This window comes from Talpa occidentalis, unplaced genomic scaffold (genome assembly GCF_014898055.3).
Source record: "Talpa occidentalis isolate TD23 unplaced genomic scaffold, MPIMG_talOcc4v2.1 talOcc4.10, whole genome shotgun sequence".
NCBI classification, from domain to species: Eukaryota; Metazoa; Chordata; class Mammalia; order Eulipotyphla; family Talpidae; genus Talpa; species Talpa occidentalis.
In genome coordinates this window covers 12509172-12527152 of record NW_023600993.1, presented here as the reverse complement: position 1 = coordinate 12527152, position 17981 = coordinate 12509172, and the positions used below count along the sequence as shown (strand labels likewise).

Genomic DNA, 17981 nt, shown 5'->3' with positions numbered 1-17981 from the left:
ATATGATAATATACATAGAGAACCCCAAAAACTCCACAGAAAATCTAATTCAACTAATCAGTTCAGTAAAGTGGCAGGATACAAAATCAACACGCAAAAGTCAGTAGCCTTCCTATACACAAACAATAAATCTGAAGAAGAAATCAAAAAAACACATCCCTTTTATTATTGAAACAAAAAAAATCAAATACTTGGGAATAAATCTAACAAAAGAGGTAAAGGACCTATACAAAGAAAACTATAAAACATTGTTAAAAGAAATAGAAGAAGACACAAGGAAATGGAAAGACATCCCCTGCTCATGGATTGGAAGAATAAACATAATTAAAATGGCCATCCTACCAAAAGCAATATACAGATTCAGTGCTATTCCTATAAAAATTTCAATGTCATTCTTCAAAGAAATAGAACAATTATTGATGAAATTCATATGGAATCACCAAAAACCCCAAATAGCCAAAGCTCTCCTGAAAAAAAAAAAAGAAGGGAATGGAGGCATCACACTCCCAGACTTCAAACTATACTACAAAGCCATAATCATCGAAACTGCATGGTACTGGAACAAGAACAGACACACAGACCAATGGAATTGAATAGAAAATCCAGAAATAAACCCACGGATTTACAGTCAACTAATCTTTGACGAAGGAGCAAAGAATATGCATTGGAGCAAAGAAAGTTTGTTCAATAAATGGTGCTGGGAAAACTGGGTCGCTACATGCAAAAGAATGAATCTTGACTACTACCTCACACCATGCACAAAAACCAACTCAAAATGGATTAAAGAGCTAGACATAAGACCTGAAACCATAAAATACATAGAAGGAAATATAGGCGAAACACTACGTGATATGCACATCAAAGACAACATTACAGACACATCACCCAAAGCAGTGATAGTGAAGGCAAAGATAAACAGCTGGGACTACATCAAATTAAAGAGCTTCTGCACAGCAAAAGAGACAATAACCAAATCAAAGAGAAACCCCACCGACTGGGAGAACATTTTTGCACACAACACTAATGATAAAGGACTGATCACAAAAATCTACAAAGAGCTGATGAGACTCGACAAAAACAAAGAAAATAATCCAGTCAAAAAATGGACAGAAGAGCTAAAAAGAAACTTCTCTGAAGAGGAAATGCAAGTGGCCAACAGGCATATGAAAAAATGTTCAACATCACTTATCATCAGGGAAATGCAAATCAAAACTACTATGAGATACCATCTTACACCAGTGAGAATGGCACATATTAAACAATCTAGCAACAACAAATGTTGGCGAGGTTGTGGAGAAAAAGGAACTTTCCTGCACTGCTGGTGAGAGTGCAAACTGGTCCAACCACTATGGAGAGCTGTGTGGAGATTCCTCAGCCTGCTAAAGATGGAGCTTCCATATGATCCAGCAGTTCCACTCCTAGGTAGTTACCCAAAGGACACAGAAACATCAATTCCAAAGAGCACCTGCACCCCTATGTTTATAGCAATACTGTTTACAATAGCTAAGCTTTGGAAACAACCCAAATGCCCAAAAATAGATGACTGGATCAAGAAGATGTGGTACATATACTCCGTGGAATATTACTCAGCATTCAAAAAAAGATAAACACATGCAATTTGCAGCAACATGGATGGAGCTGGAAGGGATCATGCTCAGCGAAATAAGCCAGAAAGAAAAAGAAAAATACCGGATGGTTTCACTCATAGCAGGAATCTAGAAAACTTAAATAAGGGACCAGGAAAAAGAATAACTATAAGAAAGAAAATATCAAAATCAACAAACAACTATGAACCAGAGACACTCCAGACACTATGGGGGCTGGGGGTCGGGGAAATAAGGGGGTTGTAATTGTAAGGGGGATATAAAAATAAAATTTAAATTAAAAAAAATTGGTTTTCAGACTCTGCTGCTGAGCTCAGGATTTCTTGGTAGTGACTACAATGGATCCCTTGCCTCATACTTTCATAAAAAAGCTCACTTTTATTTTCTGTATTGAAGTTGTTATGTGAGATTTTATTTAAATGATGGATTCTCTTGCATGCTCTATAGTAATAAACATCCTACTTAAATCAGTGTTTATCATTCCTATGTTAATTTTTATCACACTTTTATAAACTCATTTTAAATCTAATTTTCTCTAAATAGCATTATATGCCTTTTTTGCAACTGTTACTTTTACATGAAGTTGTTTATTTAGCCATGTTCATATAAGTTGCATTTTCTTTTTCCACGTCTCTGTAAATAACTCTAATTCATTTATAAAATTTATTATAGAAATAATTTAGTCATTCTTCTTACAAACATAAGTTGTCTTCTATTTTTTACTATTACAAAAATTATTGCAGCAACATATGCACATTTTGCCCTGTGGTAATGATTCTTAATGGCATTCGGTGGAGAGAATGGATGTTTTCTAGGTAAATGGCTAGAGACATTTTTGATTGTCACCACTTGAGAGGGAGAGTGTTTAACTGGCGTCTAGTATGGATAGCGCCAGGGATATTGCTGAATGTCCTGTATTCTCAGGATAGCTGCATATGCATACCTTCAACCAAGTCCTTGAAATAAAGCTGAGGTTGAAAGACCCTGCTCTTGGAACTTTTTGTCAGATTGCTCTCTAGAGTGTTATGGATTGTGATTCACCTAATTATCTTTTGACTTTTAAGTAGTTTCTTTATAACTTACTGAATTGATGGACTATTTCTTGCGTTACAATGATACTATCCTATTTACTTCAGGCGTGGCATACATGGAATGTTCCCCCTCCATTTGGCAGCCTTGAGTGGTTTTTCTGATTGCTGCAGGAAACTTCTTTCTTCTGGTAAGTGAACTCTTCAGAGGCTAATTTTTTAATTTTTCAGTTAATGTGTAAGTTGACTTACAAATTTTAGTGTAAGATATCTTAATTTGATTTTTATACACTGAAACGATAGCCACAGTAAGTCTAGTTAACATATATCCACATGATTCTCCAATTTTTTGTAACCCCAGCTCCTCAAATTTTAATACAATCCTTCTATTGTGCTTTTTCAGAATTACATATAGATATTTCCAAATGTGGGTAATTTTTTTAACCCCCTCTTAGAAGATAATCGGTCCTTTAAGATTCACTTTTCTCTTCTGCTCTGTGAAAGGTTTATATTTAGTAATTTCCTCCTCTTTCTTTTAGGTAATAGAATGTGGAATTCTTCTAGAGAAGCTTCAGTTCATTGAATGTTGGTCTTGAATTTTCTGTCCCTTTATGTCTAGGAGCAAAATATCTTCATTTGTATGCTTGCTTTTTAAAAGACAGTAGCCATTCTATATATATCTTTTGAGTTTGTGAAATTTTGCCGTATCTAATTACTCTTAACTAATTTGAAACAAAATAGGATCAATAGCTTTCTATAAATATTTTTACAAAACTATGGTACTTATAGAATGCATGGATTACTAAATAATAAGATATGATTTTAAGTGATATTCTGTGTTCAGAAAGCTGAATAGATTTTGTATATTCATGATTGCTGAAAGGATTATGGGAATGTATCAGTAAAAATTAACATACTGTAATACTGACAATTCTGAGTTTTTCTTAATGAAATTTTTTAAGTGAGTTAATTCTGTTTCGAGGTTCTTTTTAAAAATATATACATGCCTATAAGAGAACACGAAAATCTCTTCTCGGTGGTAGTTATAATGTATAGGTAGCAATTCCTTGTGTCTTTTTTCTAAAAAAAAAAAAAGACAGCCTTAATAAATTGTAATTCATATACCATACAACTCACCCATTTCAAGTTAGAGTCCAGTGCTTGTTAGTATATTCACAAAGGTGTTTGATCACTGCAATCGCTTTTAGAACATTTCATCTTTCCTAAAAGAAACACCATTGACAGTCTCCATTTTGAATATGGCTATTCTGGGCAGTTTATAGAAAAGTAATCCCCCAAGATGTGGTCTTTTGTGGCTGGTTTTTTTCCCTTAGCATAATGTTCTCGTGGGTCATCCATGTTATATAACATGTATCAGTATATTGACAGACACCTCATTTTATTGCACTTCACAGATACTGCTTTTTGAAAGCTCATGATAGTTGGCATTTTTTAGCAATAAAATATTTTTAAGTATAGGTGTCAACATTGTTCTTTTTCTTTAAACAGATCCTTTCGCGCTTTAACAGGCTACACTATAGTGTAAAACTAATTTTTATATGTGGTGGGAAACATTCATGTGATTTGTTGCACATGAATTTTTTTTTTTTTTTTAAGATTTACTTTTCATTTATACAATAGCTGGGGTACAGGCCAGAGGCGTGGGAGGGTAAGCGGATTCACCTGAGACAAAGCGGGGAGCAGAACAGGCAGACAGACTGAAAGCTCTGCTGAGGGGAGTAACAGGCGCAACAAGAGAGGTCTGCCACGCCGAATTTTATTTTTATTCTACATTTGCTTTACTGCAGTGGTCTAGAACTGACCCCCTTCTTTTGGGTTTGAGAAATAAATGCCTTTATTTCTTTTTAATGCTGAAAAATATTCCATTGTCTCCAGTGGCATTTAAATGAGTACTCCAGCACTTGCCCTAAAAAAGTCCCAGTTCTTTAGTGGTAATTATTTTGGTAATATTGGATGCTATTAATCTATTTTCATTAATTTTTACCTATTTGGAATTTATGTTTTTGTTTGTAGTTGAGAGGTGATTCTTGATATGATACAAAATAACATCTGTAATATTAAATATACATAAGGTGTATTCATTCTTGTAGGATTTGATATAGATACCCCAGATGATTTTGGCAGGACCTGTCTACATGCAGCTGCAGCTGGAGGGTATGTTAATAGTATCATTCTTTTTCTAAGAGAAGGGTAGCTGACCATAGTGGTTTTTCTCTTGTCTTTGTTTATTTTTATTAGTTCTGGGCTGCCACAAAACAGAAATAAAATGTAACAGGAGTGGTTTGGGAGAAGAAAGTCCAGAATAGAAGAAATTGCTTTTTTCATCTTCTACTTAAGTCATAAGTTGTAAATGGGAAAGATGGAATAAATATACAGAAGTAATGCTTTCTAGAAGAGAAAATTATTTCTGAATAAGTAACATCAGAACATCATCAAGTAACTAGTATTCTCCAAATAGGTGTTTGCATTTTTTATCATAATTACAAAGGGGAAATGTTGGTTGTCCTTTCATGTCTTGGCTGTGCCCATGCCTACATAGGAAAAGGAAAATTAGAGCTCAAAAGATTTTGAACTAACTTTTAAATATTACTACTGTGGAAAGCTAAGCAATGACAAATTTCACCTAAAATTCTTGGTCTGTGAAGTAAAACGTCCTTTTAATAAGTTACCTGAATTAAATGTCTTATATAAATGTAGAGTCAAGATTAACAGAGACAGTAGATTAATAGCATGCTTCTACATCTCTGCAACTGATGTGTGAATCTTTGACTGGGTCCTCTTGTTCTTCCAAGGTCACCAAAGAACCTTAAAACCCTAGTTTCCATGTTGCTTGCCCTACAGAGAGTGACAAAAGACAAACATGAATGTCTGATCACTTGGCAGTTAGTTTTCTTTGTAACTTATGTTGTAAGTTGATGTTCAGGTTTATAAATTTAAGTTTACCGAAGTAACATGCATGTAATGTGCACCCCTACAATTTTAACTAAAGATATATCTGTGTTTGTAGTTTGGTTTTTTAGACTCATTTTAGTATTAAAAACAACTAAATAGAAACCATTCAGTTATAACCATGTTGTTTGAAGTTTGTTTAAAGATTTCTGAAAACTCTTCAGGAACTTGTAAATGTGAACTCCTTTTTTAAATTTATTTATTTTTTTTAAAAAAAAGATTTATTTATTTATGCATACAAGAACTGGGATACAGGCCAGAAGTGCGGGGGTTGAGAGGATTCATCAGAGACAGTGTGGGGAACAGAACAGGCAGATCTACTGAAATACCCTGCTGAGGGAAGCAGCGGGCAAGACAGGAGAGGTCTGCTGCATCATGTGGGTAGCTCCTTGGGCGGGGATCAAACTGGTATTGCAGTGGCTGTGGATTGTCATAGATTGCGCCACCAGGGAAGCCTGTGAACTCCTTTTAAACAGTGACAATGTGATTCATTTTTAATTCCCTATCAGTGTGCCAATATGTATGTACCTAACTTTTTAACTTTTAGATAAGATGAATTTTAAAATGTGTTTATATATCATAAAACATAAATCATGCTGTCTATTAATTTTCACTCTCATTTGAAATCATGCTTTTGTATTCATTAAAACCTACCAATTTCATTATAAAATTACTGACCATTAAGTCTTCTAACTGTATTTTCCCTGTGTAGGAATTTGGAGTGCCTAAACCTTCTTCTGAATACTGGTGCAGACTTCAACAAAAAGGACAAATTTGGGAGGTAGGGTGTGATACAGTTTCTCTATAGAAGCATATTAATGTTATTTACTTGATGACTCATTTGACCTTCATACTGGCTTCTAGTGCTGAACAATTTAACATCTTTTGTGAGCCTGATTTGTTGAGAGAGTCAAATAAGTTGCTAATTTGTAAATACTCATTTTCACCCACTATCTTCTTCCACTGGGGTCAGAGCCACAGCTCTCCTGTATGAGCACCTCTGTAGCTATTAATATCATTCCTTCTGCCATAATTATAGCCATGGAAATGTAAAACTCTTCTAGGTTCCTTCAAGAAACATACAGCACCTAGACCTTTGCCCATATGTGGTTTCACAGCACTGGAAAAAGGAAGGAAATAGTTTACAAGTATATATGTAATTTTTCTTCCCCTTGTTTTGTACCTCCCCACGTATACATGTACACATGCCAACATGTCCATATACCCCATCATGCTGATCTGCAGCAGACATGTGAAATGGCAGAGTCCCTCTGTAGTCATTCTTATTTTCATTTTTCAGCCCCAGTCTCACTACTATCTTTTGTGTTAGCAATACTTAGAGCCACCATTATTTACTAAATTACTTTGAATAGGAGTTGACCCAGAGTGTGTTTGTACCATACAGGAAAGAATTGAAGATAGTTTGAATTGGTTTGAAAACTAAAATTGGCAGTATTAGCAGATTTCTGTGTGTCAAGAGTTTGAGAATCATATATATCAAAGTGTATTACAGGAAAGAGTGTGTGTGTGTGTGTCACAAGGATTTGTGTAAATATCTCAGTGCATGTGATTGGGCCACTGCATAAGTAAATAGAATTATGTATCGTAGGATATTACAAATGCATATAAAAAAGAAAGGGAAAATACTACTATTTGAGCCCATAATTACTTTGAGGAGTTGTCTGCTCTCATAAGCCTGCTAATGGAAGGAACTGATGCCAGGCAAAATCAAAAGTCACTGTGTTTAGCTTTCTAATACAGTATTTTTGTAGTTGATTTGCTTTTGTAATTAAACTTTGATTTCTTATATTAGTAATAACACTTGAAGCACTTTTTGCTTCTGAAGCATACTCTGTAGAAGCTTAAAAATATTTCAGGGCTAATTGCATTTTTAGAAATATCTTGATAAGATTTTTTTGATAAAATTAAGTTTTAGTGTCCTTTCACTAGGTAAATGTATTAGTAAAAATTATGCCTTGTTTCATATCAGTAACTGGAAAGAAATAGACTGCAAATATTCAGTCTTAGAAATTATAGCTGTGCTCTTATTCTTAGGATGAATCATCCTCCAGAACTATGCCTTTTTTGTGAGAAATCTGATAATAACTCTACCATTTGTTGATATAACTGAACATTCTTTCTAATGCTTCTATTTTTTTGCTTACCCTTTATTTCTCTACTGAGACATGAACAGAAGCTGTTCCCTCTGTACTGTGGAACATTTTTATTAGTAAGAAGGGAACCTTTGTTAAAATGAAAGTCCTCAAGTTTCTGGGCAGCAGATGAAGGCTGTAATTCGTTGAATAGACTGGAATTGTTACTATCTAGGGAATGTGAAATAATTTAGCTGTGCTGCTGCTTATTTCTGGTTCTTAAAGGGTCTCTGGCACGTGATCCTCTCCTCCTGGCTTTCAGTACAGTGCTCCAAAAGACTTAGTGTGGGGTAAAAATCAATCTCAGCCTCACGATATAAACAGTATTTGTGGATGGACACTCTTGTTTACAGGTGTATGTCTCTGGCTTTTGTTTTTTATATTAACATGGGCACAAAAGATCTCCACTGCACTATGCTGCTGCCAACTGCAATTACCAGTGCCTGTTTGCTCTTGTGGGATCAGGAGCAAGTGTGAATGACCTTGATGAAAGAGGCTGCACACCCCTGCACTATGCAGCTACTTCAGACACAGATGGCAAGTAAGTATCATGCAGTGAGAATGAAGGATTATTACTTCTATAAACCAGCATCTTCCATATGGACAACTGTTCTTAGTGCAAATTTGTATTTCCTTTTTGTACTTCTTGTTGTTAATTATCTTTCCCTGAGTCTCTACTATGGAAAATAAATTGCTTCGTAATTATCCCTAAATCATAGCTATTACTATTTCTGCTCTATATTCTACCTTTATTGACTGATCTGGTAGAAGAAAGATAAAGACCCCTTCTCATACTATCTGCCAAAAGCACATCTTAATATGCTTTAAAAAACCTCAGTGTATTTTCATGGAGCTGTGGTTTTTTTGCTTCTGACTTCTCGGAAGTAGCAGCCTTAAGTATATCATAAGGAAAGGGAGAAAGGAGATATGGACAATATCAGAAGAATTGGTTGTCGGAATGCCTGACTCTTTCACAGGAAGAGAGTTAAGATTTGCAAGGAATCCTAATGAATTGGTACCGAAAAAGGGAGTGATTGGACTCGGCAGAAATTGGCATGTAGCTGCCACTGAATGTTGCTTACGCTAAGTAAATTAAATAATGGATTAAGTCAATGTTGGACAAGAATGAATAAAAACAAATGAATTAGTGACATCTAAATTCTTTCATAAGTAATAGTCAGCAAAGTTGCTCAGACCCATTTATTGTGCTTCATATATGTTGTCTTATTGAAAGAAAATAAACTCAATGGAGACAATGGAAAGATATTCATTGTCTACGGTATTCTCCGTATGTCTGGGATAACGATTTCTGGGAAAAGTTTATAAAATATACTCCAGGAAGTTGCATTTATAATAGAGCTATTACAGGGGCCTCCCTGGTGGCGCAAGGGGTTAAGCACCACACTTTTAAGCAATCTGCAGCCTCTGCAGCACAAGTTCGATCCCCGGCCGGCCAGGGAGCAACCCACATGGCGGGGCAGACCTCTCCTTTCTCCCCCACTGCTCCCCTCAGCGGTGTATTTCAGTCAGTCTGCCTGTTCTGTTCCCTACTCTGTCTCTGGTGAATCCTCTCACCCCCCGCATCTCTGGCCTGTATGTACCCCAGCTCTTGTATGCATAAATAAATAAATCTTTTTTTAAAAAATAAAGCTATATGAAAAAGAAAGAAAAGAAATAAAATAGAACTTACTTTGGTTATTTTTATCCCCAGAAAGTATAATTTGACAGTATTATTCACGATTGTTAATTTATTATAAATTCTGTAATTTCAAACCAATTTCTATAAGCAATATTTTGTAATTTTGCAATTGTGGCTAAAATTCTTGTTTTGTTGAAGGCTATAGTAAAGTGTATTTTTTATTTGCAGGAATATGCCACTTTATGCAACTTCATATATGTCAGTATAGCTTAGATATGTAGAGATTTGGGAATAAATTAAATTATTTGAAGTATTTTTGATAGTAGCCATATAATGAAAATGTGTGATAAAGACTGTAAATCAGAAAATGTTTTTATAAAGTTGGGTAGTCGATTATCCTGTGATTCGTAAATTTTGTAGTTTCAGGGTTTGATTGATAAATTTTCCTGAAATAGGTTATACCTAAATAACTATTACCACCTTCTATAGTCCTTTGTCACTGCTCCCACGCAAGAGAATAACAATATTTTTGGGATTTGTGGATTTATTTTAAGCCATTCTACTTTTTCTGGAGAAAAGTACTGTTACTAAAGTGAAAAAAATCATTAGTTTTCACATCTAAGATAAGCTGTTTTGAGCAGTAGGCTAGTGATGTTTACTATTAAGACGATTTTCAGTATCCACAGTAGGCAGCTTGATGACTGGAAAGCATGAACTGAGAGGCGCACTTTAAATTTTGGGCAATTTATATTACTCCCCCTTAAGTGGTCAGCAAAAGTTTCATCTGTAAAATTAAAAAGAAACATACTTCTTAGAATTATGGGAAAAAACTAATGAAATCATGGTGTAAAAGAACCTAGCTCAGTTTCGTGGAGCCTCTGTTTCTTATCTGTAAGATACCAGAATTGCTGAGATCCTGTTGAAAGCCACCATTTATCAACTCAGTGATTCAATTCCTTGGAAACCATTTTAGGATATCAGAGGCATCTTTCCAGTGTGTTTTGGAAGCTTTATTAGTAGCATTAAAGGATAATGTTTCATTTTTCTAAATTTCAAAGGAATAGGTTGGATAAGAGAATCTGTCCTAATTAATTTATACTTCTGCTAAAGCAAGAATGGAATATATCCTCAAAGAAGAAACAAGTTTCCCATAACTCCAAATTCTGTTTTCAATAATGTGTATTTTTTGTTGTTTTGTGTTTGTTCATTAATCTGCTGTCGGCATCAGTTGCCACCTATAAATCTTCCAAGGGAAAATTGATAGTTTGGAATTTTTAACACTCTGACACTGGCTTTGTGCTGTTCAGAAGTGACATAAATAATTACTTATTCTCCCTCCTTTGTGTCCCTCCATCCTCACTCTCAGTGATACTGGAAGAATCCATGAAATCTTTATTGACTCATTCTGTTCGTCACCTTGTCATCCTGATGCTGCATTCTGTGTAGAATTATGACTAGGCAAACAAATATACAGTTGCTATTAAAAGAAACATATTACATGTATCAAACTTTAATAAAATTCTCTTTGCCAGTTGAAGAAAATAGGACTGACTTTGAGCAAGTCATGCTCATGTGGTGTTTATGAGGGGAACGGGTGGGGTTGATTTTCTGATTCTATGTAAAGAAGAAGTCCTCATGCCTGCTGTTCAGAGATGGCCACATAGGTTTCATCTTTAATGATAATTGGCATTTTTCACAATATCATGTATTGATTTCTGATGGTATGGTTTATTGCTTGTTTTTGAACTTTATGTAAATAGAATCATGCCATTTTTATAATCCTTAGATTAAGTTTTATAATCCTTAGATTAATCCCTAAGTATTTGATATTTTTGTATATAAATCTAAGTAAAACAAATCCATAAATTCCCTTTTGTTTGTGGTGGTGCAGAAAAATGTATTTGACTTATTAACCTCTGTTCCCATTTCATCTGGAAATTGAGGTAGTGTGACCTAACTCATGACAGCCATATAAAGTATAGCATATGGGGACTGCTTAGAAATAGTACCTGGCATATTATAATCTTCCTATAAATATTAGCTGTATTTTTAAAACCATGCTTAATCTTTTTTTTTTTTTTAAAGAATAGACACAGTGTATCTGTACAGTGTAGGAAATGAGGGCCTCAGGTGACAGTGCTACATCCTCTGCCCATGGGCTGAGTGATCTTGACCTTCCAAGCGTCTCAAGAAATTAAATCACTTTGAACTTTTGCCAGAACTTCGAGGTGGGAATTCATGAATGATAGGGGCAATGTAAGAGAAATTTAAATAATTTGAAATGCACTCTGCTATAAATCATATGCTTACTTGTGTTGAAGTTAATTTGTCTAACATTAAGTGAAAAAACAAAATATACATTGTATTACTGCCATAAATAATCCTTCAGACAGTGCATGCACAGTTTATTTCAGGGGAAGGAGAATAATTATAGAGAACCTTCACTTCTTAATTTTCTGAGTTTTAGAAAATGAGTATGTGTTAATTTATAATGATGAAAAATCAGAATAGACTCCTCCCTTTCACCTTTTTTGCAAATTAAAAATGAGGTCCAGGGCCTCCCGGTGGCGCAGCGGTTGAGCGCTGGGTTGCGAAGCTGCCCGCAGCCTCAGCGGCGCCGGTTCAATCCGCGGCTGCTCCCCGGCCACCAGAGGAGGGTCCCACATGGTGCGCAGACCTCTCCTGCCACCCACTGCTCCCTTCAGCAGTGTACTTCGGTCCTTCTGCCTGCTCTGCTCCCCGCTCTGGCTCTGGTGAATTCTCTCACCCTCCCGCGCTTCTGACTGTACCCAGTGCATGTATAAAAACAAAGCAAGCAAACAAACAAATAAATAAATAAATAACATGCCTCTATTAAAAAAAAAAAAAAAAAAATGAGGTCCAGATTTTGAAGATAAAGTAATTTTGTGATTCATTATTTTATAAACACCTGGGTTAAAGAGTCACTCTTAGGTCATTATCCCCTATGTTGAAGCATTTGGTGTTATGGAAAGGACAATGAATTTGGCCTGCCCTTGACATATTTTAGCCAAAGGATTTAGAACAAATCATTTAATTTTCCTGGGCATCAGTAATTTTTTTTCATTTATTAAGGGTAATGCTTATCTCATGTAATAGTTAAGAAAAGTCACTATGAATTAACTCTTAGTTTTTATTTATATTGTTCCAGGAGACCAATCATCTGAGTAATGTAAATGTAGAAAATTAGAACAATAATAAAATTTATAAAAACTTCTGTATAACAGTTAAATTACCTCAAACCATTTGAATCTGTATGGTTGGAAGTAGACATTGTAAACAATGCTTTTGAGATGTGTTCTCCTACTTTAGAAGGTAAACGTGAATGTACTTCCTTGCTTTGCTTTCCTTAAATTGTTTTTCAGTACTCTTGTATCAGTGAGTTACCTTAAAACAGTTTGTTCGAATGATAGAATCTACCTTGTATTCAGGTCTCAGTAAGGAGAACTATTTCTGTCTTACTTATAACTAGAGAATTCAAAGATAACATGGTACCCTTGGTGAAATGCTTGTACCTGTAAAGCACTTAAACTGTCCTCTAACCCTCCAGGTCTTTTCTTCTCTCCTGAGCATTGACCACTGAACTGGACATCTAGGAAGGTTGTATATAGACATTTTACATACTGACAGTGTCTGTTCATAAAGTGCCTTTAAAACTAGTTTATGAACACCAGAAAACACTAGTCTTGTTGCTTCAGAGTCAGACTTTGGTTTTTTGGTCCTAGTGATAAACCAGTTGACTATGTTTCATTAATAATTTTAGCTGTACTTAAAATATTAAAATCCTACTTGTCAGAAGAAGGTGAGAAAGATCTAAAGGGTTTTAAGCAATTCAACTTGAAAGAAAACAGGGTTGGCATTGAAAAGAAAACATATACATATGCATATATATGTGAATGAAGGGCAGAATTAATGATCAGTTTCATTGCTTCAGAGTTGCTTTTTCTTTTTATATAATTTCAGTGCTTTTAGAAACTTGAATTTTTAACAAGGAATGTTTAATTATAGATTTTTTCCTCCTAGTAGTGGAATTGTTTATTGAAATATTAGAAAAATTACCAATGAATAATCAGACTTGAATTTGAACATGTATGGACTTCAGATTATATTTAGTTGTATTCCTACAGGAATGGTCTCTACAGAGATCATTTCAACATAAAGGTGAAATGATTTCCTCAAGATCTTTTGTTGTGTTTTTTTGTTTGTTTTTAAGATTTATTTATTTTATGCATGCAAGAACTGGAGTACTACATGGCACAGCAGACCTCTCCTGACTTGCCCACTGTTCCCCGCAGCAGTGTATTTCAGTCAGTCTGCCTGTTCTGATACCCACTCTGTCTCTGGTGAATCCTCTCTCCGTCTCTGGTGAATCCTCTCTCCCTCCACACCTTTGCTTGTACCCCAGTTCTTTGTATGCATAAATAAATAAATCTTTAAAAAAACAACTGGAGTACAGGCCAGAGGTGGTGGGAGGTAGGGGTGGGGAGGGGATGGTGAGAGGATTCACCAGAGACAGAGTGGGGAACAGGGCAGGCAGACTGATGAAATACACTGCTGAGGGGAGTAGCAGGCGAGTCAGGAGAGGTCTGCTGCCCCGTGTGTGTTAGCTCCCTGGCTGGGGATTGAATTCATGCTGCAATGACTGAGGTTATCTTTAGTGCTGAGACTTAACCCCTTGTACCACCAGGGAGGCCCATCTCAGGATCTTTTGTATCAAACTAGATCTAGGGACAAATCCTTTAATTTCTAACTAAGTACATTTTTTTCATTATAGTATCAATCAAATTTATTAAAATTGTAGTAAATTCTGAATATTTAAAAATTATTTTTCTCATATTTTAATAGCACTAGAATGAAGTATATCTCCCATGGGAAGATCTTTTCTTACTACCTACATTCCACTTTTACTGTTTCTGCACTTCTCAGTCCTCTAATGCAAGGTCAGCAAATTCTGACCTTGATTTCCTTGAGGATATTTTTACATTTTCTTGACCTTCCTAGTGAGATAACTGTTCTCATGTGTTTTAAATAGATAAGCAGTAATACTGCCAACATTGCATGCTCACCACCGCTAAGAGGTTAATTTTCAATCACACATTTTCTAAATGGAGTGGGTGATACCATAATAGTGGTACTAAACTTGCTAACAGACATTGGAGGTGTTCTCTTTGAATGAAGATTCTCTTATGAACATTGCTTTAATATTTTATGACACAATGTTGAAATAGCAAATTTATGTAGCAAATAGATATATGTATGATTTTAAAATGCTGAAAATATTTTGAAAATGTTGCTCTATATAGGTGCCTGGAATACTTACTAAGAAATGATGCAAATCCAGGGATTCGGGACAAGCAAGGATACAATGCAGTTCATTATTCAGCTGCTTATGGTCACCGTCTGTGTCTCCAGCTGGTAAGAGTCCTGAATTTCTGTGTAAGAACTAATGTGAGTTTATATTCTAGTAATATAATGCTAATAAAAGAATCAAGAAACTGATTGTTGCTTTTTAATACTTTTAGAACCCATATACCTCTTAAATTCATACTTGCCTCAGTAAGAAATCTAATTCACTTCTCCCTTTCAGAAAGAAAGGAGGAAAAGAAAATTGGTTCTCTGATCAGGGCTACTTATTTCCTTCTCTTATATTTAACTCACGTATATGTAGCATTTACTTCCCCTGTGTTTTAAAATAAGTGTTTTTGAGAAGTTTCTGAAGAACTGTAGCTGCATCTTATGTGAAAAATAAATTTTCCTGTAAAAGGAAGATTCCTAGGGCATTCTGAAAAGTCCATTCTTTCTATTAAAAGTCTCTAATGATCAGGGAGACTCTGCTTCTGCAATGGGGTTTTTATTTCAACTGTGATCTTATTCTTGAATATTTATACCATTCACCCCACTTTGTCAAACCATAGGGAAAGTAAGGGATAAAAGATACTCAGTGCATAACAAATGCTTCAGGTTAAAGAATTCTCTATGATTTGAGGCTTACTTTAGAAACTATATTCATTAATTTACCTTATAAACTGTATTAAATGTTACTTCTCTTTAGGAGGAAGTAAAATGCAAGGAGAGTTGACATAAAAGATAGAAAAAGGAGGTTGATGTATTTAATACAACAGTTAGATTCCTGCTACAAATAAATATTTCCTTAGGTTATCATGGTATCTTTAGACTAAAATCTTATAACCGTATATATAGTTTTGTGGTCTATTATATTGTACAATTGTTTATTTAAAAGACTTAAATTTTTGAGGGAAAGAAAACACATGTTCCAAATAAAATACAACAAAATCCTATTTAAGTAGAAAAATGTAGTTGACATTTATCTCTTTAATGCATATGAATACCTCTGACCTAAACATTTTTATTTTTATTTCAGATTGCAAGTGAAACTCCTTTAGATGTTGTAAGTATTAGGCTATGCCCTCTGCCCCCCTGCCATTCAAAATTTTATAAGTATTCATTTTGCTCGCACTAGAACTGAGACCAATTTTACATATTCCTGGGAACTAAGATAAATGACATAAATCATGTAAGCAGGGAGACAGTAATTAAATAGCATTTCCCTGAAGCTCACCGTTTATAGCTCTCTCTCAGTGCTCTGGTTCTTTCCACAATTTCACAGTGATCTATAGAGCTTGCTGAGTTTAGTTTTCACAATGTAATGGTCTTGTATCTTAAAATTCATATTCAAATGTTAATTTATACTCATGGATTTAACTTCAAGTAGGGAAACAGGAATAACTGCTGTAGTATATCTGAAAATGCCATTTCTGACATTTAAAATGCTGCTTTTCTATTTCAGTTAATGGAAACCTCAGGAACAGACATGCTGAGTGATTCAGATAATAGAGCCACAATAAGCCCTTTACACTTGGCTGTGAGTACTGCCTTCATAACCAGTTTCATAGCTAGTTTACTGAGAATATCTCCTCTCTGTTTTGACTCAAACTGGTACCCAGAACTTCTGTTCCATGTAATGATGATCATGAAATTAAAATGTTAACTTTTTCCAAAGAATTGTTCAGTGTACTTTTGTTAGGTTTTGTTTAAATGAAAACAAGCCCCTCAAAATGGTATTGGGCTTCACCAAGGGCCTGCTCTTAAGGTTAGAATATACCTATGATGTAAATTCGAAAATGCTCGGTCCTCCTGGAATGGTTTCTAACTTGTTAAGCAGGTAACTTAACAGTGAAACACCGTAATTTCTATGGTATTTCTACAACTTTTTGCTTTGTGATTTTGGGGTAGTAACTTATGTCCACTGTCCACTGATACTTCAGTTGCTTATGCTTCTAGCTTACGGGTAACTTGTATTTCTCCACTAAATGTCAGTCACTGAGAGGAGAAGGTTAAGAGAGAACAAGAGTTCTTGAAGACAAGAAAATAAATGAATTTAAGAAATGTCAAGCAAAGCCTAGTGTAGCTCAACAAAGCATGTTACAGTTGGAGCAGGAGGGGAGATGGCAGAGGGAGGGACTTTGAGAATCAAGAGACTTGGGTACTGTCACTAGCTATTTGTGTGACCTCTGATTTGAAGTAAAAATGCTTTTTAGCATAAAATACTTAAGTTAATGTGGATTACTATAAATTTGGTGATTCTTTAGTTTCTTCTCACATGTAGTATTTTTTTATCTTAGTATTCATCTTCCATGTTTCTAATACTGACACATGTACATTGAATTTTCTGCTTTGTATTTCTGCCTCTCTCACCCCACTAGTATTTCTTACCATCTTCTAAATAACTGAGGAGACATAGTGAAGCTTCCTTCCTCTTTGCCCTTTGGGGCTTTGGAAACAGTATCTACTTTTCCCAGATTGCATAGAAAATAAGTAATCTGAAAGAGTAATGCCAGCTTGGAGAAAATAACCATTTTACTCTTGGTGGCAAGAAGTAAAGTCTGCGCAGTTGACTAGACAATTCTTACATGCTCCTCCTCCTCATCATCATCATCCTTCTAGTATTTGTGCTATCATTTCCTGAGCACAAGCTAGGTGCCAGACTAAGCACTTTGACAAGCTTTTTGATTCTCCCCAAAACCTGGTTTTTTTTGCTCCATGGTTTTTGTCAATAGTGCTGTTATTAACTTGGGTGTGTTGCTGAGTAGTATTTTTAAACTGAAATGGAAACAAATTATGATTAATTAGGCTCAATGAATTGTGATTTTATCGTCACTTATATATTTTATATCCCTAAGAGGTTTTCAGGAATTACTAGGAGTGATTTATTTTCCCTTCCAAACTCTCCCAGCAGAAACAACTTGATGCAGTGAAAACACACTGGCTTGGTGTTTAAGGAAGTTGGTCTTGGTTTCTCTTTGTGCATATTAAATGTATAGATTTCTTGTCTCAGCCCTGTTCGCCACGAGGGGAAGAACTCTGTGGCAAATCATGGCTCCTGTTATCCTTATTTTCTCTTTTCTTTCTATAAATATCTCCTACATATATACTGTTTTACACAAAGTTTTTTATTTTAGAAACATACTTTCATTGACCTGGTAATGCAGATTATATATGATCCTAGGACGGTAGAAATCCGTGCTCTCCAGTCACTTTCATCTTTGAG

General features: G+C 35.1%; 1 protein-coding gene across 10 annotated transcripts in view; it reads left to right on the top strand.

Moving 5' to 3' along the window:
• Positions 1 to 17981, top strand: part of ANKRD28 (ankyrin repeat domain 28) — a 130107-nt gene that overhangs the window by 92420 nt on the left and 19706 nt on the right. For all 10 annotated transcript variants that reach the window (XM_037524665.2, XM_037524675.2, XM_054690226.1 and 7 more), the window contains 7 exons: positions 2741 to 2823; positions 4744 to 4807; positions 6315 to 6383; positions 8156 to 8296; positions 14716 to 14827; positions 15795 to 15821; positions 16221 to 16295. In XM_037524665.2, the coding sequence (XP_037380562.1) occupies positions 2741 to 2823; positions 4744 to 4807; positions 6315 to 6383; positions 8156 to 8296; positions 14716 to 14827; positions 15795 to 15821; positions 16221 to 16295 (571 nt within the window). The remainder of the gene's footprint in view (positions 1 to 2740; positions 2824 to 4743; positions 4808 to 6314; positions 6384 to 8155; positions 8297 to 14715; positions 14828 to 15794; positions 15822 to 16220; positions 16296 to 17981) is intronic.